The sequence below is a fragment of the Syngnathoides biaculeatus genome, chromosome 5 (assembly GCF_019802595.1).
Source record: "Syngnathoides biaculeatus isolate LvHL_M chromosome 5, ASM1980259v1, whole genome shotgun sequence".
NCBI classification, from domain to species: Eukaryota; Metazoa; Chordata; class Actinopteri; order Syngnathiformes; family Syngnathidae; genus Syngnathoides; species Syngnathoides biaculeatus.
In genome coordinates this window covers 4,200,515-4,223,319 of record NC_084644.1, presented here as the reverse complement: position 1 = coordinate 4,223,319, position 22,805 = coordinate 4,200,515, and the positions used below count along the sequence as shown (strand labels likewise).

The 22,805-nt window shown below is 43.7% G+C and overlaps 1 protein-coding gene across 16 annotated transcripts in view; it reads left to right on the top strand.

The window, feature by feature from the left end:
• The first annotated feature begins 254 nt into the window (after positions 1-254).
• LOC133500331 (protein 4.1-like) overlaps positions 255-22,805 on the top strand; it is a 42,410-nt gene continuing 19,859 nt past the window's right edge. For 7 of the 16 annotated variants that reach the window (XM_061818879.1, XM_061818877.1, XM_061818884.1 and 4 more), the window contains exons 1-23: positions 271-359; positions 989-1,017; positions 11,389-12,737; positions 12,826-13,107; positions 13,184-13,288; positions 14,431-14,549; positions 14,693-14,911; positions 14,987-15,074; positions 16,753-16,905; positions 17,328-17,425; positions 17,737-17,909; positions 17,998-18,105; positions 18,649-18,825; positions 18,942-19,094; positions 19,194-20,006; positions 20,290-20,472; positions 20,563-20,784; positions 20,902-21,144; positions 21,229-21,444; positions 21,544-21,735; positions 21,823-22,053; positions 22,192-22,284; positions 22,496-22,693. In XM_061818879.1, coding sequence (XP_061674863.1) covers positions 346-359; positions 989-1,017; positions 11,389-12,737; positions 12,826-13,107; positions 13,184-13,288; positions 14,431-14,549; positions 14,693-14,911; positions 14,987-15,074; positions 16,753-16,905; positions 17,328-17,425; positions 17,737-17,909; positions 17,998-18,105; positions 18,649-18,825; positions 18,942-19,094; positions 19,194-20,006; positions 20,290-20,472; positions 20,563-20,784; positions 20,902-21,144; positions 21,229-21,444; positions 21,544-21,735; positions 21,823-22,053; positions 22,192-22,284; positions 22,496-22,693 — 5,458 coding nt within the window. In that variant the 5' untranslated portion in view covers positions 271-345. The other 9 variants (XR_009794864.1, XM_061818887.1, XM_061818885.1 and 6 more) reach the window with 8 other exon arrangements.

Below are 22,805 nucleotides of genomic sequence, written 5' to 3'. Positions count from 1 at the left end.
ATACGAATAACTTCAACTGCGCATGCGCAAACCCCTTCGAAAGCGGCAGCTTCACCTGTGCTGACGTCACACATTTAATGGCGGTATATGTGTGGCGACTTCGTTGCAGCACAATACAGAAAGCTTAAATTTACTTATTATTATTATTATTATAAACAATAATAGTAATGAGGGAAAAAAATGATAATGTTGGCGAAGAGTGTTTACGATGAAATGAGACTCAATAGCTCCACCCTCCAGATGGACGGTTTTGCTCGGTCATTGCGGCTGCGACAACGCCCCCGTGGAAACAGGGAACACCGGAACTGAAGTGTCATGGCTCCTCGCTAAAGAGCTCCCACAAACATGTCGTCGCTCAGGTACGAAACCTTGACTCACTTGATATTTGTTTGTGCTTTTTTGGTACATTTTTCCTCCTGTCACTTCGTCGTACCTGTATTTTTTTTTTTTTTTTTTAGCTTCAATGCTGTATCTAAAAGCTAAGCACCATTTGCTATAGTACTCATTGGAAAAATTTCAAACAGTGTAATGTCTTTTAACGATTTAACGTGTATACATATTGTACATTATTTATTTTCATGTTCTCATAGTCACTACTTTAACCTCTCCCTATTAATTCAACCTTAAAAACTTTGGGTAACATCACTGTTCAGAAAAGTATATCAGCATCTAATAACAAACCAATCAATCCAACATTTTGTTAATGTGACGTTTGATTATCGTGTAATGATATTAAATTCGAAATATAATTGAGGCTTATTTTGTAATCATGTTTTCTGGCAACTTTTGACGGAAAATAGGCAATATTTAATATACTGTACATTGCTTCATAGGCCTATGTTGTTGTTAATTGTCTTCTTTTCTGCTTTTTCATGTGGTCACACTTTTTTGGACGTTGACACGAACATGTTGTGAGTATCCATTCCCTTTTAACCTAAACATCCAATGTCCAATTTATGATTGATGCTTGTTTATTACAAATATCAAGTGTTGTTTTTATGCAAGACAGTGGTACAAGTAAGGACGTTGTAATTCAATGCAAGAGCTGCAGCATGGTATTGCTTCACTGTTTTTGGGAGGGTGGGGTGGGGTTCACCAAATCACCCCGAGGCATGTGGACGCAAACGCATCTTTATCTCACGATAACACGCGCTCACGAAGTGCTTTGGCATCAATGTGTCAGTCAGGAAATGGCGGGGGATTCCCTCACTCTTGCTGGGTGCCATTTATGGCCCATCTTGAAACTTTTTGTGTTTTTATAACGACGGAACAGTTGTGGAAAAAAATGGTTGCTGCACGCCACAGTACAGACTGGGGTACATGGGATTTATCGCATATAGTATCAAACAGAGTCAGTTATCTATTTTGTTTTAAAGAAAATCTTAATGTACTACAGGCGGCACTGTATGTTCGCTGTAGAACATTGGTCTGACAGTTCTGAGGACCAGGGTTCGAATCCCAGGCCCGCCTGTGTGGAGTTTGCATGTTCTCCCCGTGTCTGCGTGGATTTTCTCCGGGCACTCTGGTTTCCTCCTACATCCCAAAAACATGCAACATTAATTGGACACTCTAAATTGCCCCTAGGTGTGATTGTGAGTGCGGCTGTCTGTCTCCATGTGCCCTGCGATTGGCTGGCAACCACTTCACGGTGTCCCCCGCCTCCTGCCTGTTGACAGCTGGGATAGGCTCCAGCACTCCCCACGACCCTCGTGAGGATAAGCAGCAAAAGAAAATGGGGAGATGGATAAATTGTCCTTCGGTGTGATTGTGAGTGAGACTGTTGGTTGTGTCCATGTGCCCTGCGTTTGGCTCGGATTGCCTCCAACATTCCTGTGACCCTTGTGTGGATAAGTGGCTCAGAAAATGGATGGATTGATGGATTGATAGATTGATTGATGGGTGGATGGATGGATGTACCACAATTTCGTGTGCAAATAAGTGCACTTGTCTCTACGCTTTGCCTTTGATAAGTGTACTCATTTGTTTCTCCACTGGGTGGCAGCACACACTAGCTCAAGCCATCCAGGAAAATTAAAAAAAAAACATGAAGATGATGTATTCAGAGGCTCAAAAATGGCCATCACTGTTTGGTTAGTGAAGTGTCTTTTGCTTATAGAGTTGTTCATTTAAACACAGAGCAGACCAAACACTAACATACTTGACATACTTTTTGATATTTTATGATACAGTTCATATATACCCTTATCAAGGCTTTATTGAATAATATCAACATGAGGACAGGGGAGTGAGAGAGGAAGATGCTCGAGATAGGCTTGGATGGAAAAAGATGACACGCCGTGGCGACCCCTAACGGGACAAGCAGAAAGGAAAAGAAAATAATTTACAGTACTTTTTGTAATTTCTCTTTTTGTTTTTACAACATAAATTAGCACATTAGTCAAAAAAAGCTTATTTTTTGGCTGAATGTAACAAAAAGAGTTCGTGTTTTGTTCCGGACTGTATCTTGTGTAAGTTCACGAGCACAAGGCAGACCCAAGATGTCTGCTTTGGAGACAAGGGCAGCAACATTCCTTCTTTATGAATTCTTCATGATATAACAGCGCCTCATGAATATTGATACTCCGTCGCCATCCTATTAGCGCTCGCGAGGGCTCAGGGCGTGAGCGCAAACAAAAAAAAAAACAACTCTCCGTGCGTGCGCTCGAGATTCATATTTTGTGAGCATTTTTTTTTTTTTTTTTTACGTGGCGGCGTGTGGTTTTATGTAAGATGCGGGAGGGAAGCGCTCTGTGGTGTGTGACGTGCGCCCAGATGTGGCGCCGAAAGTCAAGGGGAGATGATTTGGGCGGAAGCGCTGTGGGACTTTATTATGTAATCAGGGAGTGATGGAGCCAGAGAGGGATAAAGATGTTCCAAACAAACATGGCCCCCTTCCCCAGCCCCGCCCTGCCTCCACCCACGGGGCACTCTGCTGGAGCTGAATGATGCACTCCACTATCATCATCATCATCATGTGCCATTTCGGAGCGGGGCGGGCAAACGAAGAAGAAACCCGAGAGCGTGCGGCACTTTTTTTTTTTTTTTTTAGGGTGTGTCCGGCACGCCAGTCTGAGTCGGTCTGTCTTTGTCTGTGGTTCCAGTCTGGCGTGGTCTCTCGAGATTGTGGGTCCGCGAGTGGCGCTCCTCCCCTCCCGGTTCTGTTTGCTCTCCCGGGTCCAGCACAACACCTGCTCCTTGCAGTCTCCTAAGCAACTCAGCTGCATCACCGCTGCTTTATATGCCTTTTTTCTCTCTCTCTCTCTCTCTCTCTCTCTGTCTCTCTCTCTCTCTCTCTCTCTCTCTCTCAGACCTGGATCTGTCCAAGATAAGCAGAACAAATAAACTAAGTACTGTTTTTTCCCCCCCTGTATCTGGGCAGGATTAGTGGGGTCTCTTCCGGGAGCGCTTTAGTCAATGTTTAACGTCACCGTCAACATCCTGACCCGGCGTCACTTTGCTCTGTGACTAAAGTCTACAACGGGGACGGGGGGAAAAAGTGACTCGCTGTGGTGGAAGTTTATATTTTTTGGGGGTTTCCTCTGTTGGATTTGGACTCACGGGATTAAGAGAGTCAACCTATTTAACTGGTAAGATCTTTGTTTGAAAAGCTACTGGGGGGCACTGCCGGACACAACAGATGAACTTGTCTCTGCGAGACAAAGGTGATGGTGTCTGAGAGGGAATAATGAACCCGTTCACTGCACCCCCTTCCCACCCCGCCCGTCAGCCGTATGGGCCTAATGGGGTCAGGCAGATGGGCGGGATCCAATAAGACGGACGGAATGTGTGCGCACTTTTATGAATGTGTTTGTTTGTGTTTGAATTTCAGATTGATGGCTTGGACGCTAACACTTAACGTCGGTAGTATGCGTGATTGCCTTTTAGTGTCTTTGTAATGAGGGTGTCCAAATAGTTTTTCTGGTGTTGCCTTTTTGCTTGTTGGTAAAATGAGAGCCATGTTTGCTAACCTCAGCCTAAAGCTAAATAGATGACAGAAAGTTTACTATAAGGTACCAGAAACGTGTACTTTATAAGTAATAAGAGCAAATAAATAAACCCTGCTAAAAAATTTCTATAGAACATCCATCCATTCATTTTTTTAGCTGCTTATCCTCACGAGGGTTGCGGGGAGTGCTGGAGCCTAGCCCAGCTGTCAACGGGCAGGAGGCAGGGTACACCCTGAAATGGTTGCCAGACAATCGCAGGGCACATGAAGACAGACAACAGCCACACTCACAATCACACCTAGAGGCAATTTAGAGTGTCCAGTTAATGTTGTTTTTGGGGTGTGGGAGGAAACCGGAGTGCCCGGAGAAAACTTACGCAGGCACGGGGAGAACATGCAAACTCCACTCATGCGGGGCCGGGATCGAACCCGGGTCCTCAGAACTGTGAGGCCAACGCTTTACCAGCTGCTCCACCGTGTCACCTTCTATAGAACATTTCTAAAGAACTATAGAACTTTCAGACCCAAGTCCCTTATAATTTCTATAGAAATTCAAATGTTCTGTAGAAATTCTTGAGAAAATCAAAGCCGAAGTTCTATCGGACAAGTTGTTCTGTAAAAAAAAATTCTAGAATTCTATGGGTTTCTGTATATTTCCATAGAAAACATTTAGCAGGGAAATAAGGACAATGTTATATATGTACTGTCCTTTAAAAAAATAGTCATACAGCCGCATCCGAGTTGTGTGGTGGTGGGAGTTTGAATCCAGGTTCCAGACTTCTTGTGGTTCTCCTCAAGGTTGTGTGTGGTTTTTTTTTTTTTCTGGTTTCGTTCGCTTCCTCCCATCCAAAACATGCAGGTCAGGTTAGTTGAAGAACCGTTGAGTATCAGGTTTTATTTTGTTGTCTTTTTTTGCTGCCTTGGCAGACTCATGGCCCAAATGAAAATATGTGTTATAGAAAATGGCTTCATTATGATTACATTCTACATTTTTTTAAGTGAATGAACTTACCAAAAAATAGTACTCATAAATACGTTTTGTAATGTACTGGAGGGTAAAAGTATCCTCATCTGACCTTTCCCAACAGAAGCTCAGCAAATCGTGATGGATGGGGGGAAATATATATATATACAGTAAATGCAATTATAATATTTAGTGGGGAATTTTACAATTTTGAATGGATTCCGTTGCGATTGCTTCTATACGAAATAGCGTCAATGCTGAAGTTGATGTGCACCTTGCGTGTAGCGGTGGCGTCCTGCTTCCAGTCGGTTCCGAAGCAGCCTCGGCGAGGCTCCGCCCCTTTACGAGCGTCGCGGACACCTCCAGCACAACAAAGCATGTGTGGCTCTGCAACGTCGTCCCTTCTCTGAACGTTCCGAATACGGGATTTGGTCCTTTTTTTTTTGGGCCGCTTCTTCTTTGCAATTTTTTGCAACCCCCTCCTTGATGCGCAATCCGCAGAAGGTGAGTCCGAACGTACTGGTGACGATGATGCGACGGGGTTGGTTGTTTATGTTTGTTTTGTCGCACATTCGGCGCCATTTTCGTATTCAGATTGTTGAAATAGCGACCGCACGGTGGTGCGACGCAGCCCGCTCACGTCTGCGCTTGTTTTCTGCAAAAAAAAAAAAAGTTACATATAAAATCTAGTCGGTGTTTTTTTTTTTTTTAGCATATTGCATGCAAGGTTGAATTCTGCTCAAGGTAAAACAACGATTCCCCCCCCCCCCGGGTGTTATTAATGCTTTATACGGTGCATCACCTCAAATCAAAAGTCTCAACATGAGTTGCACTGGTAAACATGGCTGGGCGCATCTATTTTTTATAATGTCCTTGTGTGGATTTTATTTAGCAACATGCAATAGATGGAGCCTGATAATTCAGGATTTGGTAAATATGAGTTTATTATTCCCTTTTGGGGATAAACAACACATTTTCAACTCGGTATTGTCAGCTTGTTTGATGGCGGTTTCGTCTTATATAACTTATATTCCACAAGACACTTATCTGAAGTGCAGTTGTTTTTCACGGCGCCTTAAAGATGCCTCTGCTATTGAATTAAATTTTCTGCCTGACTGGCTTTGACCCCAAGAGGGGAGTTTTGTGCAAATGCCCGCACTCGCTTGCCACAGAATATAAAGATATGTACGTGCCTCGTACTCCTGAGTGTCGTTTCAATCGATGCTACTGCCGGATGAAATATAGTCCGATATTTCATGAAGCTGCGAGCTATCACGTGTGGAGGATGAGGCGGAGGCGGTCCGGGTTCATGCGGTCCGCCCGGCAACAGCGGCAAAAGTAAACGGCAAGGTTAAGGAATGACAAGGATGGAATTCTCTTGCTGGGGGTCTTCATTCTAGTGCTGAATCAGCAATGTTGCGCTCATGGAACAGATGCTGAAAGATGTTTGTGCCTCTGCTGTGTGAGAGTGAGGTCATTGAGGTCCCATAGGAGCTTGCTGCTGTTAATCCTCTTTTGGGAGTTATGATGCATTTGGGCAGTTCGACTACTACTGTGTTGTGCTAAATAAACAAACTTCACAAGCTCAGTCTTTTACTTGTGAATGACTGAGGAGTTTACTCACTTTTGCACACGACGGCGTATTTTAAATGGCTGCACGCTGTGTAAGGGTGTGTATTGAGTATTTCTTGTTACACTGTAGTTGGCCCAATAAATCCCGACATCTGTCCAAAATGCTCAATATTTGGAAGGCTGCTTCGTTTTTGCAACGAGGCTCTGGCCGAGCTGATGTTGGGAACGGGTTTGGACTCACTCACAGGCCGACCATGCTAAATCAATGAGGCCGCGTCGATCATTTCCCATGGCGGTTCACGTTACACCATTAGCAGCACTTACCATCTGCGTGTATTGATTCATCGAAAACCGGCTTTGGATTGGTTCTCGCCGAAATAAACCTTTTGTAACTGTGTGCTGAACCTTGATGGGGCATCACTGTTCTAGAATGTCCTTAGAATACGGTACCTGTTCACAATTTCATTATCCATTTTCACGAAATATGTCCATCCACATTAACTCCTTTGAAATTTTAGCATTCCGTAGCTTCTTATTTACTTTAGAATTGATGGCTGTCATAGTCAGTCCATGCTCAAGTTCTCGTTATGTTGCTTGGGCATGTCTGTTTGCTACAAGTGAACATTTAGACCAGTGCAACACGGCACGTGTTGGCATTTATGTCTGCATTTGTGTACTGTATGTGTTTACTGAGTGCGTTGATTACTGGGACAATACTTTAGCTAAATTCTGCTGATTCTCTCGTTTTTTTCGTGTTTTTATTTATTTCATTTATTAGCCAGGAGCACAGTGCTCCGTATGAAACCGTGCATCAGCACAGTTGATTGTCTCTGTTTCCACCAGTTCGTCTCCACATAGACTCGAGCTGGCACTGAATCCAACTGGATGGGGACAGTGAGATGGCCAATAGAGGCAGATAGGTAGAGATAATCTCACTTGGTAACTTGGGGCCTGATTAACTCTAAACTCCCGCTAATTCCTTAAGCCTGCTCCTGGTGGCAAGGTAACATGCTTTCTTTACTTTGAATTTGCAATATAATTCATGTTCAGAACATGCATCATCATTCCCGTTCACGCGAGAAAGGGACGTTAACGTAAATTGCGAGAATCGAATGCACGTTTGGGCAAGCGCGGCCGCATGTGTGTGCATACGCATATGCGTGCCATGTGCTGCAGAACGGTGTGAACATAAATAGACGTGAGCTCGTCAGTCAATGCTAACTGATGAGTCCAAGCATCCTGAACACAAACAGCTATTAATATACCATACCTCCTCCTCTTCCTCATTCGGCCCTGCCGTCTCACTTCATCTAAAACGTGCACACCGGCTCAAAGCAGCTGCGACGCATCACCGAGATGATGTGACTGGATTTAAAATTGAATTGGATTCTTGTCAAATTGGATGCACTGGCTGGAATTGGCATTTAACAAGAAAAAAAGAAACTTTTCACAAAACTCTGCAGCATCTCTTATTCACTGTCATAACATTTCAATCACAATGTTTCTGTTGGGTAATTAATTCAACTCACTCTTGCTAGAGGGTGCCCTACTTCATTTATAATTTAGCTCATTAGAGGGAGTAATTGTGTCGTATTGAGGGCAGCCTTTTACTTTCCAGTGCAGTGTTTTTTTTTTTTTTTGTTTTGTTTCATTGGCTCCACAGCATGAAAGAGAGATTCATTTTTTCATGTACGGGAAGACCGTTCGCTCCCGTTATCGCCATCGGTCGGGCGACGGAGACCGCCCCTGCTCAGCTGGCAGATAGCTGAGATGTTAGATGGGCATCACAAAATGGAGGAGGCAGCGACGCACAAGCTCAGCTGGTCCATTAGGAGCACGTCTGCTTCCTGACAATCAGAATTGAGATGACAGAGCATTAAAAGACCCAGTGGAGGCTGTGAGCACTGATGCATAGTTGTGTGAGTATGGTGTGACCTAGGGAAAAGGCCTGTGGGGGGTCCATTGGGGGGAAGGGTGGTGAGGATTAGTTATGGAGTGGAGTGCAGTTATTGGTCACTGGACACAAACAATGGGAGGGCTAAAGAGGATTTTAATGTGTGCCCGTGTGTGTGTGTGTGTGTGTACCCCCCCCTTCTCTCCCGGAGTTCCAATGGGAGGTTCATGTATGGTATAGTGAGCCAAAGCCTGCGCCCTTTGGGGCATCCCAGTACATCTGGAAGATTGGCCTGGCCTGCCCTCTAGAATCTTCCCTCCCCTCCCCCTACTTCATACATGGCGGGGTGGGGTGGGGGTGTTACTTGAACTCCAATGACAGACTGCAATGACCAATCGGGCAAGACGAAGTTCAGCCGAGGTGTATCGCTCCTGTCGGGGCGCTATCTCGGCGAGTAGACTTTGCGTGGTTGCATAATGCTTATTTCAGCCAGTCAAAGGCTTTATTCGGCAAGTACGACGTCTGTAAACATGTGAGATGTGTCCTCACCGCAACCTCCAACATGGTTGAGTTCATCACACCCCAAGGCTGCTTTGCTGCAACGGTCAAGTGTACAATTCTCTGGACAAAGTGTTATACATTTTTATGCAATTGGTATTTTTCTTTGATTTATCTGAAATAGTCAACCCAGTTGTCAACTCAGCATCATTTTCAAGTTATCAACTGGTAATGTCGAATTGGATTTTTTTATTTTTTTAAATTTTCATTCAAAACTAAAATAAATATACTCACCCAATTAATTACGCACATTAGTTTCAAGACAGATTTTAAAGAACTGAAAATCGTCACAGTTTGAATTTGCATCATTAAGAAATCATTGACAGAAATCAGTCAGAAACATCGTAACAGGTCATTACATATTTTAACATAGAGGGGTAAAAACCTTTAATGGTTTTTGCTTGAATTGCACCCTCATAGTTCAGTTTTCTTGGGGTTCCTCCATGTACAGCTCAGGGAAGAATGGGGGCCACACCATCAGTTTCTCTACTTTTAAGCAAATTGCGGCAAATTATGCTTCAGTGTTCTTTGCAGCATGAAATGGTGCATTTTCACGCAAGATAATTTAGCTTCGGACAGCATGGTTGTTTTTGTCCGATGGAGGTGGTCAGTTGGAAATCTGCAAGTGGTCATTTTCCCCACCTTCACGGACCTAAAGTGTACAACCAGCTCTTTCTTCGTGAATCTGGCTCAAAACGTGAACCCTCCATCTGTTTGCTGATGTTGCAGCTTTGTTGGGGCATGGTAGCCATCCATCAACTATCCACTAGTCCATCCTCCTGGGCCGTCCACGATTACATGGCACTTATCGGTGACCAATCTCAAGATGGGAGGAAACCCCCAGCTTCATTGCTGAGACTGCCATGGCCACAAAAGAAGAGAAACGCATGGTGTGGCCCCAATCCTCCTCCCCTGACCTCAACCCTGTTGAGAACCAAAAGAGCTATGAGGATAGTAGGCAGTTCACATCCAAACAACAGCTCTCGAAGGCTATACTGACACCCTCCAAAGCAATTCAAGCAGAACCTCTAAATATTCACAAGCTCAACGGATGGCAGAATTGTGTAGCTGATATCAAATAAGGGTTCTTACATTTAAATATAATTTGATCTAGGAAGATATTTTTGTTTCAAATCGCTTACGGTTTCATTAAATATGGGCCCTCGTGACTATTTTCACATCTTTAAAAACTATAAAATATCTTCAAACTCATGTATGGGCACTAATTTGTAACAGTTCATTTACTTGGAAACATGTTTGTTCAAAAATGTTGCACTTATTCCCTAATTGATTACTGGAAAATTATGTTGACTATTATTTGTGTTGACTACAAAAGAAATTCAGAGAAAAATATAATTTGGGAAAAAAGCAATCCAAACAACTGGACAGGACTGGAGCCAAATGGTTTCTCTCGTCTACGATCAATGTCTTGAGAAACATGGTGAGGCTTTGATGTGGAAATTTCATATACAACCTTTCATTTTTCTGAGCCACTTATCCTCACGAGGGGCGCAGGAGTGCTGGAGCCAATCCCAGCTGTCATGGGACAGGAGGCGGGGTACAACCTGAACTGGTTGGCAGCCAATCGCAGGGCACATGCAGACAAACAACAGTCGCACTCACAATCACACCTGGGGGCAATTTAGAGTCTCCAATGAATGCATGTTTTTGGGATGTGGGAGAAAACCGAAGTGCCTGGAGAAAACCCACGCAGGCACGAGAGAACTTGCGAACTCCACACAGGCGGGGCCGGGATTTGAAGCGCAGTCCGCAGAACTGTGAGGTCTGAGGGTCTGCATTTCTCTGTAGTCAAGCTGTTCTTGACATGCACAAGTTGGTGTGCGATTTTGGCACGGATGCGAACAGGCACCTACATAAGAATGCCTCCTTTGTTGTCCCTAAAATTTAATGAGTCTGCAACAGGTGGCGATGTGAAATCGGTCACACTGTCCAACGCTGTCAACAAGGACGGCTATTGTAGGATTTTGTGCACGTGCGTGTACTGCAGGACGTCTATGCAGGAATTTGTATTGTATTGCGGATGGAGTCTAGAGATGAGAGTTGGCCAAATGCCACTAAGAGGGGGAAGAAACCGCATAAAATGGAGGCTTGGTCAATTGTTTGTACTAGTTCAGTTTATTGAATAGCCTGAAGAGATATCATTACAAGTTATGACATATGAGAAGTCTGTTTGAATGAGAATTACAAAAGCAAAATGTTTTGGTTTCCTAACTTGACACGAGCTTGTGTTCCGTGTGTGTACAAGCTCGGTGAAGTGTTTCTATTTATTGCATATGTTTGCCAAACGGAATTACGCATGTTTACGACACACAAGATTATAGTTCATTGATCCTAATCTTGTTTGTTGTGTTGCACTGCGGTGCTCTGTCACCGTCTATACAGGGCCGTGACCTCTACGTTTTCTTTTTACTTGTTTCTCGTTCTCCATCCCAGTGGCTACCATGACGACAGAGGCAAGTGCCGTAAGCGAGGCAGACACTGAAGGCAAGCAGAAGGCTAGCGCCGCTGAACCCGAACCTGGGAACAAGCAGAGTCCAGAGGCAAGCGCATCTGACCCCGAGGGGGACCACTCGAGCAAGAAGGCTGCCGAGCCCGGCTCTGCCGATGCAGCCTCCTCCCCTGAAGAGGAGCAACTAAAACCTCGCACGCGAACCTCCGCTGGCAAAGGCCTTTCTCGCCTCTTTTCCTCTTTTCTCAAACGCCGTTCGCAGTGCTCGGAAGGAGAGGGCTTTGAGGCGGAGAAAGCAAAGGAGGAGAAGGAGGATAAAGAAGAGCAGGCGGGAACAGGAGAAGAAGCGAAAGACGAAAAAGTCAAAACCGAAGAGAAGGATGCTCTCGTAGAGGAGACAGACTCGAAAGAGCCAAAAAAGAGCGAAGAGAAACAGCAACAAGAAGAAAAGAAGACTGAGCCAGTGAAAATAGAGAAGAAGGGTAGTAAGAAGAAAAAGAAAGACGCCAAGAAGAAAGCGGAAGAAGGGGATACAGAGAAGGTGAAAACCACAGAGGAGAAAAAGGAAGAGGATCCAGAAAAGAAGGACGACGAGCAAAAAGAGAAGAAAGAGGAGGAGAATAAAGGGGTGCAAGAAGAAGACGAAAAGGTAGAGGAAGCTGTAGAAACAGAAGAAAAATTGGAGACGCAAGAAGTGAAAAAGAAAACTACAGAAGAAAAAGCCACCGAAACAGATCCGGAAAAGGAGACTAAAGAAGAGGAGAAAGTCGATAAAAGGGTGGCAAAGAAAAAAGAAAAGGAGGAAAGGGCGAAGAAAAGGGAAGAAGAAAAAGCCAAGAAAAAAGCAGAGGAAGAAGAAAGGGCCAAGAAAAAGGAGGAGGAGAAAGAGAAAAAGAGAGAGGAAGAGAAGGCCAAAGAGGCGGAAAAAGCAAAGAAGAAAGAGGAGGAAAAGGCTAAAAAGAAAGAGGAGGAGAAATTGAAAAAGAAGGAGGAGGAAAAGTTGAAGGAGGCCAAAAAGAAGGAGGAAGAAAAATCAAAGGAGGCCAAGAAGAAAGAGGAGGAGAAATCAAAAGAGGCCAAAAAGAAGGAAGAGGAGAAATCAAAAGAGGCCAAAAAGAAAGAAGAGAAGGGGGACAAGAAGGCAGACAACAAACAGGTAGAAGACAAAGAGAAGAAAAAAGAAAACCTGAAAAAAGGAAAGAAGGACGAGGAAAAAGGGTCAAGTGAGGAGCGGGTCAAAGCACCAATTGCGGCCCCGGAACCAGAATTGAAAACAGAGCCAGAAACTGAAAAAGCTCCTGATCAGCACTCACTCAACAACGCAGAAATGCAGGTCAGTGCAAAAAGCGTCAAATATGAATGGCTATTTATAGCATTATAACAATAATCTTCAAACATGTATCTGCATTTTTCTGTTCCAGCCAGCTCCAGAGGAACCCAAGGAAAAAGTTGCAATCAAGGAGGCTGAAGATGATGAAGTCGTAGAAGAGGAGGAGGAGGAGGGTCCAGAGAAGAAAGAGGCAGAGGGGAAGGATGCCAAGGGAGACGACGAGAACCCGAAGGAGGAGGCCAAGGAGGGAAAACCTGCAAAAGAAAAGAAGACTGACAAGAAGGGCGAAGACACCAAAGGCTCCAAACGACAGAAAACAATTCAGTGCAAAGTCACTTTGCTGGACGACACTCAGTATGAGTGTGAGCTCGACGTAAGCGATCGCCCGCGTCACAGGATGCTCGCCGTTGTGAGGGTTCGTCCTTCTGATTGGGTCTTTTCTCATTTAGAAACACGCTAAGGGGCAGGAGCTCATCACAAAAGTGTGTGACAATCTCAACCTGTTGGAGAAGGATTACTTCGGCCTCGCTCACTGGGAAACACCAACCAGCAAGGTCAGCTTCAAACGTCAACCGTCATTCGCGTGGGTTTGTCTACGTGCCGTTCCTTTAGAACTGAACAACCGCAGTAAACCATCGTTGATCGCGGGGGTTCGCTTTCCGTACCCCTCCCGCAATAGGTGAAACCTGCAAAGTACAGCGGTGCCTCGGTTCTCGACCACGATCCGTTCGGGAACCGATTTGTTCGAAAACCGAATAATTCGCCGCGCGTTATGTTATTTCCGGGTTTTTTTTTTCGGCGGGTGGGAATTCGCAACAGAGCGCGCCGTGTGGGTCAGCCGGTCTGGCCGCACGCGTTCTGTTATTTCCGGGTGTTGTTGGGGGCGTTCGAGTACCGATTTTCGTTTGAAAACAGAAGCAAAAAAAATCTGGAAATTTTCGTTCGAAAACCGCTTTGTTCGGAACCGAGGACACATTTTAAAGCTGTATGCTCCCCAGACGATTATTAATCTTCCCCACACTTCTATTCGCTTCTGACCAACTCGTATAACCTGTTTCTATAATACAAAGCACATTTTGAACTCCTAAACATAAAGTTATCGGCAGTAGTATTGGACATAATGGCCATTATTACGCAACCTTAATGAAGATAGGCGTGATATAGAAAAGTGACGGCTAGATTGAAAATATTTTCATTACATATGCGTTTTCACAAAGGGAATATTTTACTTAATCCTCTAAAACTATAATATCTGTAAAAAAATAGATTATCCTTTGGTGTCAGAAGAAATAAAACAAATTGTAGATAGAAAAATAAAGTACAAAACTTGTTTGGAATTTTTATTTTAAATCTATTTGCGTTTTCAAAAGAATCTTATTTAAATCGGAAATCTATTTTTTTTTTTTTGTGTGTTTGTGAAACTAAATGTATTTTAAAGCGACGGTATATATCAACCAGCTCAACATTTCTGTACAGATGAGTGTCATTATCTAATTTTTGATGCACACTGTTTTATGAGGGTCTAATGTCGTACAAATGGCGTTTTCTAAACATTTAATCTTACCAGTTAAATCAAATCAAACCAAGTTCCTTCATCCTCACAATCAGATCCACTACATCTGGAAATTATATCCAATTATTATAACGTGAATCGTTAGGTATCGGCTATACAGTAATGTACATTTTCTTCCTTCAGACATGGCTGGAACCCGCCAAGGAAGTCCGGAAACAGGTGGCGGGTGCTGTCTACGAGTTTACTTTTAACATAAAGTTCTACCCTCCTGACCCGGCACAGCTTAGCGAAGACCTTACAAGGTGAATTTCGCTTGGACTCGAGTACTTGAGCGAGACCGGCTTCATATTTCGATATACATAGACAACCCTGGTCATGAATCATCTTCTTTAACCTCTTAAGTGGGAAGCAAACAAGTATTGTATTGTTATCATCTCTTCTCCAGGTACTATTTGTGTCTCCAGCTGAGGAAGGACATCATGAGTGGGGTTCTTCCCTGTTCCTTCGTCACCCTTTCCCTGCTGGGCTCTTACACAGCCCAGTCGGAGCTCGGTGAATATGACCCGGAAGTCCACGGAGCTGACTATGTTAAGGATCTTAGTCTTGCTCCTGGACAGAGCAAAGAGCTGGAGGAAAAGGTGATGGAGTTGCATCGTACATATAGGTAAGCCTCCAGATGATGAAGTCATTTGAAGACTCGGAAATGTTTTACTAGATTTGATTGCTCTTTGTTTGAAAGGTCAATGAGTCCAGCCCAAGCAGACATGCTGTTCCTGGAAAATGCCAAGAAGCTTGCCATGTATGGCGTGGACCTTCATCAAGCCAAGGTAATATCTGACTCTTAGAAATTACGTATTTGGCACATTCCCAGCTTGCGGGCCACATCTAGCTCACGTTGTAACTCCAGAATTTACGAATTAGAGCGATAAAAGGCCACAACACCTTCCTGATTATGACTCACAAATATCCTTCTTTGCTAATGTTGAAACTTGTGCAAAAGACCAGTGTCGATAATTGCACTAATATTGTAACTCAGTGCGCCATGTTCACCACCACCAAACGTACCAATAATTTAAATGTACTGTAAAGGACTAGGGCGGCACGGTGGCTCAGCTGGTAAAGCGTTGGCCTCACAGTTCTGAGGTCCCGGGTTCAATCCCGACCCCTTTTCTGTGGAGTTTGCATGTTATCCCCGTGCCTGGGTGGGTTTCCTCCGGGCACTCCGGTTTCCTCTCACATCCCAAAAACACGCAACATTAATTGGACATTCAAAATTGGCCCTAGGTGTGCTTGTGTGTGCGGTTTTTTGTCTCCATGTGCTCTGGGATTGGCTGGCAACCAGTTCAGGGTGTACCCCGCCTCCTTCCATTTGACAACTGGGATAGACTCCCCGTGACCCTCGTGAGGATAAGCATTGAAGATAATGGATGGATGTAAAGGACTAGAAACAACATGACTTTAAGTAATGCACCACGTCTGTGCAAAAGAACACATGGGGCATGATGACAAAATGATGACCCTTCTGAGTCCCTCACACAAATACACACATGCGCACACACACGCACGTCACAATATTGCTATGAAGCGCCGATGACGCACAAACTACAAATTCTGTGATACACGGCAAAAGCAGACTTAAAAAATGATAGGCTACTTGCGATTCTTAAAAAAACAACAAAAAATGCTAATGTATATTTGTCAGCACGTCTGTGTCAGCAGCGGTTCTCTGATGAAAATTGAAATATCACGTGGGGGTAACCCCACCGGTGAGGCCCATCAAGCCATCCTGAAAACGTCTTCTCCGCACAGAATTTTACGGCAATCATTAACAAACGTGTTGCCAAACGATAATGCCAAATATCCGGCTCTGGAAAAAATGGCATAAGAGCAAAGAAATTTGAAAGTTTAGATTTATAATTATTTGAACTGTTACTGACAAGCACAATTTTCTTTGTATTTTCTTCTCTCGTTGTTGCAAAGTTCATATTTTGGATTTGTAGGGTGGGGCCCAGCACTCCGGGGCTTAGATAATGGATTGACGGATAATTTTGATGAGAATTACATTTAAGAATATTGTAGGTTTATATTCACTTTAAGTCGATATATTTTGAAATAGTATTTTATCCCATCAGTTTCTATTCATCTTTAGGTTTTGACAGCATTTAATTTTAGTCTGTTCAATAAATGACTTGAATAAATGTTGATCCCAAGATATGCTTTTAGGTTTGGCCCCCTTATGATTGAATTTGTGAGTCAAAAGGTTTTCACTTTGTAACATGTTCCGCTTCCTGTTATTTGTAAAATAACTTAATTTGTCGTGACAGCACTTGTGTTGCACATCAATAACATCCATATTTCGAATGAATGTGACATCTCTCGCTGTATCCTGTTGAACTCCCATCACCTCGTAGTGTTTGCAAATCTGCCCCCAAGTGGACTGTTTTTGCAAAGGCAGGACTTTGCGATTGCATGCGCCACTGTGTCACTGCGTTTGTGCTTGTCCAGGATATCGATGGTGTTGACATTACACTCGGCGTTTGCTCTGGTGGTCTGATGGTTTACAAGGAGAAGCTGAGAATCAACCGGTTCCCTTGGCCAAAAGTTCTCAAGATTTCTTACAAACGCAGCAGCTTCTTCATTAAGATTCGGCCATCCGAGGTAAATGGAAACTATACCTTATCCATTGGTTCCTGTATTGAATTAAACCATTTTTTTTTTGTTTGTGTATCATGACTGAATTTTCTCACACAGAACACCTGCTTAAAAGAACAGCTTTAATGATCCTGATGGATTTGTAAACTGTTAATTCACAGCCTTTTCACTTTCCTAATTTTAAAAAAAAAATGAGGCTATATATAGTATTCTGTCTTTTTTATTTATTTTATTTATTACTCAACCTGAATATGGTCATCTGTCTGAGCGGAGGGGATTTTTTTAATGTACAGTACTAATGCGACCTTGCTCCGGGGTAAATGTCATGCATCAAGCTGTGTGGCAGACTAATGTGATCAACTGGATGTGACCCAATTTGACCCCGCCTAAATTATTATTATTATTATTTTTTGTTTCTTGGCACACAGCAAGAGCAGTATGAAAGCACAATCGGCTTCAAGCTACCAAACTACAAAGCCTCGAAGAAGTTGTGGAAAGTTTGCGTTGAACATCACACCTTCTTCAGGTAAGAAAAGATTCGATCTTGCCCCTTTTGAATGTCACCCGCCTTCTTGCCAACACATGCCTGTCCTCTGCGTAATTGGCTCACCGCAGCCTAATCCGACAAATTGGCTCCATGTCCATTTGACCAGCTACAGTGCACTTGTTAACTCGCTAACCTTAGAATGAACCATCTAAGGGCCAAAGTTGTTGATTACCATGTTACACAACACGGCCAATTTTGGAATTCCAAATCGCATAGCGCGACTGTCTCCTTGTCGCTCCGATGAAGGAGGGCCCGTGTGTGAAAACTGAATAAATGCATCTGTTCCTCAGGGTCTCAGCAATTGAACCTCCCTCGTCACGTCGCTTCCTCGTCCTGGGCTCCAAGTTCCGGTACAGCGGCCGCACCCAAGCCCAGACCCGGGAAGCCAGTTCCATGATCGACCGGCCCGCGCCTCGCTTCACACGCTCCGCAAGCAAACGCCTCTCCCGTAATTTCGATGGAGGTACGATCCAGGGTACAATTTTTGTGCCGCCCAAACATTTTATCATACAACAAACTTGCAGAAAGGTAGTCTTGTTTTGGTCCAACAGCTGTAGACCAGACTCTCCAGATCCTTACAGCATCAACCAGGTCTGAGGTTGATGACTGGTCGTCGATACTTACTTCTGAAAACCCCCACCCTTCCCTCGAATTTCCAGGTACCTGGAATTGTGTAGCGCTTCGCTAACCCCTAATTCCCATTTCATTCACTGTGCTGACTAATGGCTCCATGATTTCTTTTAATGTGCCCCGTCCATGTTGAAACACTCTGACCAGAAAGACCTTTCGATTCTGGTGTTGATGTCACGGCAGTGAACCGTTCCGACAGCTGCTTTGTCCTTTCCCTGGCATGATCCCAGGGTATCTTTGATCACTGCACGAAATACTATACACTGACTCATTCAAGCCTGACATGCCTTGTTTTTGGCTTCCTCAGAAGTTGTAGCTTAATGTTTTTTATGCTACGTCTTCAATATCTCTGTGGTCATCATCCACTTTCTATTATCATCTCTGCTTCTCTGACTTACTGAGACAGCTCTGCTCTTGTTGGATAAAGAATACTTGCTAAATTGTCAAGTTTGAAACTTCCCTCCTTGAGCTTCCTCACTAACATCTTCTTACCGGACTCGCAGAGCTCTTGCTTACACGTTATTCATGTGGCTTGAAACAGCATCATCACATAATTGATCATTTTTCCGCAGCCACAGGTGAGTCTGAACAGGCATTTATTCAGTCCTGGGATACTCAGGCAGGCACTCAGCCGTGGTGGGAGCTTTCATCCGATGCACAGACGAGAAAAGAAGATGAATGGTCTACCCTGGTCGAACGAGATCCTCCTTTTCCATTTTCCACATCTTTTGATTTTGCTAACCAACCAGGTATGACAGGCATACAGTATTTACTTTCACAGGTGTGCTCAGTATCCATTCAGCACTTCTGTCTTTGTGTATTTTTGCTAAATTGGTGTCAATTATTTTTCTTCTCATATTGTCAGCTAAGCTCAGCTTGGCAAACGTGAGCTCCATTGACAGGCTATTGCGACCAGCGCATGAACAGCCCGATGACTGGTTCCTCTACTTTGATCAAATTCCCAGCCCGCCATTGTATAAGCAGGTCGATAAACCTAAGCGTGAGTCGCTGCGTGATGGTACGACTTGCAAACAGACGTTGCACGTTTTTCATGAGACTCACCACACGTTTTTACACCGCGTTTCATGTTCCTTACCGCTTCTCCTCCGCCCTCCAGCCCTGCTCCAAGTGAAGGATGAGGAGACAGTGTGTGTCAAAGAGCAACAACTGACAGATGAGGAGGTCGTTGAAAGGCTAGAGGAGATGGCGGTGATGGTGGACAAGCTAGAAGAGATGCAAGATATTGAGAGGAGGCTGAGGAAAATTAGGAATTTAGAAGAGAGGCTCCAAGAAGTAGAAGACATGTCAGAGAGGATCCAGGGGGTGATTGAAGAGGAATTAGGGGAACAAGAAGTTGCCATACTAAGAGAGGAAGAACTACAGAAAGAAAGTAAAGCCATCACACGGACTGTGTTGAAAAATTCTGTCATGATTGTAAACCGCATGAACGGGGTAAATGAGAAGGATGAATTAGAGGAGCAAATAAAAGAGGTGTTCTTAAAGGGCCTTTTACCTGAGGAAGACGATGCTGAGAAAGGAAAAGAAGAGAATTTGTTTGATTACAGTCTGATAGAGAAAATATGTCAGATAGAAGATGAATGGAAAGATGAAGTGGAGGAAAAGTTGAATTTTCCAGCTACTATTACCGCTTCTCTGGTATCTTCTAAGACGGTTGTAAGGACTAAGAAAAGAGTTGCTTTTGTGGATCAGAGGCCACAAAGGCTTGATGCAATGGAGGAGTCGCTTGTCAGAATAATCTCGGAAAAGAGCTCGCAAAACAGCGAGATTGGACCGAAAACAGAAATGTTGGGGAAAAGAGCTGAGAGGAAAGTTGCTGAGCTTGAAGATGGATTTTCACTAGACAAAGCTAGGGACATGTGGTCCACGCTTTTCGACCGTCCGGCGTACGTGGCAATTATCAAACCATCAGGTACGGTATGGCATTGCGCAATTTAAATCTTCCACCTAATGTGTTGTAAACACTTGCAGTAATTTTAAAATAATTGGCTGTATTCACTACCCTGATACATACATATCCTAATTTGAGACTGTATGGATTTTAGATGACTTTATGGCTTTTCGACTATTTTGCTCTTGTTAAGCATTTTTATCAACTGCTAATGTCAACCTGCTCAGCTTCCTTTCGAGCTTCGGTCCAACCGAGTTATTACTTATGTTCATGTATTTCATTTGTGTTTCTTCACCTCGTTCAGTTACACCAGTGAAATGTGTTGAGTTGGATGAGAGGGAGGTTTTGATCTCAGAATCAGTGGTTAAAGCAGTTAAGGATAAAAGAGAGCGACAATTAGAAGAGATTCTTCCATCGCAGACAATTCTAGAAAGAGAAGATGGCTGGTTTCTGTTACTGGATTCTGTTCCCAAATATGTAGAAACAGGTACTTCCCCTCTGCGACTTTGCAGAACACTTGATCTTTTTTTTTTTGTTGTTGCCTTTTTGTCATGCTCCCATGTTTTGCTCCTATCAGTTCCCCTCAAAGAACCAGGCCAGAAGGGGGCCGAAAGTTGCCCCTCTGTGGCTGCGAACCCTGAGGAGATTAGGCAGGTGCAAATTGATGAGACAGAACTAAGGGAAGGAGCGCCAACATATCTTCCACACGTCCAACAACAACAGCTGCTGAAAGAGCACATGGACGACTGGTTTGTGTTGCTGGATGTTGTTTCCAAAGAAACATCTTATAGAGCGCCAGGTATTGCCTTCAAAGCTTCGCTCTAGCAAACCTTCGTGTTGAGCTTTGCTGGCATTGTTATCTGAAGCCCCGTTCTGCAATGTTCAGGGTCTGAGGGTTTATATCTTCTTCTTGTAGCGGCTCTTGATGTGTCTGCCCAAGAAGATTTCTCTCTGAGTGATGTGACAGTTGTCAGAGAGAGTGATGTGCAGGTTGAAACGACAGACAAATCCATGGACGTCGTAGTCGAGGAACCAGAAATAAAAGGGGATCCGAGGCCAAATGAAGTTGCTATGCTATCAGATAATGTCAGAGAAATAGAAGACAATTGGTTTTCCCTGTTGGATGTTCAGACGAGAGAACCACAGGTTGTACCGACAGGTATTGCTGAAATCTCACACGTTCTTTCTTATCACATCAAACCTTCACTGTTTTTAATATCGTCACATCCCTCTATTCGTCAAGCGACCTTGGCTGGGTACGTTCAGGCTTACGCTGGAAAAAACATTTCTGCTTTGGTTGAAGATAAACTGGATATTGAAGTAGAAGAGATGCAAAAACAAGAGGCTCCAAAGACAATTTATCCGGAGTTAAAAATACTCCCCCCTTTCGTAAAGACAGACGATGACTGGTTTCAACTGCTGGACAAAGTTCCCAGAGAATCTGCCTTTGTACCACCAGGTACCCTCATGTCTTTTTTTTTTTTTTTTTTTTTTTTGTGTGCTTTTTACACACATCAGTACCCCCCTAAAAGAACCTAATTTTCACTGATAACAATAGTTACCCTGCCAGTGGTGCCCAAAGTGTATCCTGATGTTGGACCTGTTATTGAAGAGAGAGGCAAAGAACTGAAACCGCGACCAGATGGTTCGGACCAAATGAGAGAGCAGCCATCTCAACCACAGCGAGAGAAAGATGACTCGTTTGTGTCATTTGACGCAGTTCACAATAAGGCTGTAAAACAACTACCAGGTACACGATTTGTGATTGCGCCGACAGCCGTCGGACGCTATTTGGCTTTGATCGATAATTCCCTTTGAATTTGTTTGCTTCTGCCAGGCGCCCCTGTTGAAATTACTCCAGCATTGAGGAAACGCTTAGAGGGTGACACGTTAAATGCTGAGACTAGAACGTGGGCGATGATGGTAACGGGTGAGAACACCAAACGCGGTGAGACACATCTTTTGGAAATGAGACCCGTTATGCCAATGTCAGGGAGTGGACAAGATGATTGGTTTGACTTGTTCCAAAAACAAATCATCCCAGTAAAGACAGCCCCTGTACCATCAGGTATCCATCCGTCAAAGTGTTTTCAAGAACAATTTTTTAAAATTCAACAAATTCACGAGAAATATTCAATCACATAGTACGACCACGGCGAGTTTAATTCCAAATCTGCATTATATATTCAATTTTTTTTCCCGTCAGTTACTGTTGTTGAGCGCATTGTGGATGTGGCCGCCGTTAAAGCAACAAAACAAAAACCCAGTAGAGAAGAAGTCAGTCTGCCAGTCAAGTTAGGTAAGATTAAACCACAACCGCGAAAGTTGGATGATGACTGGTTTATGTTATTAGATGAAGTAAAAATACCAGGTATGTCTTTTTTTTTTTTTTTACATCACTCAAAGAAGAGTTTCGTTTACATTTCAGTTCACTTAACGCAGACCACCTTTTGCGGCTGTGTTGATTTGATGTTTTGTTTTTGTTTTTTTTTTTTGCAATTCTACAATAGTGGCTGAAGCCGTGCAAAGGTATCCTCAGATAGCTCCATCGGAAGCTTTTGCTGTCGTAGAGAATAGATCACTGCAGAGAGGTACTGTAGTGGAGCAGATGTGGAGACAAGAGATGTTGCAGCAGAAACCACATCCTAAAGAGAGAAAGATTGAGGATGACTGGTTTACTCTTTTCGATGTGGCTCTGAAGAAAACAGGTATATTTGAGAGGGCTCGGTTCTTTTTGCTAGCATTTGTCACGTTACTGCAGGTATTTGGCTTTTCTATTGGCTACAGAGTTCCACAACAAATGTTCTTGTCCTAATCATT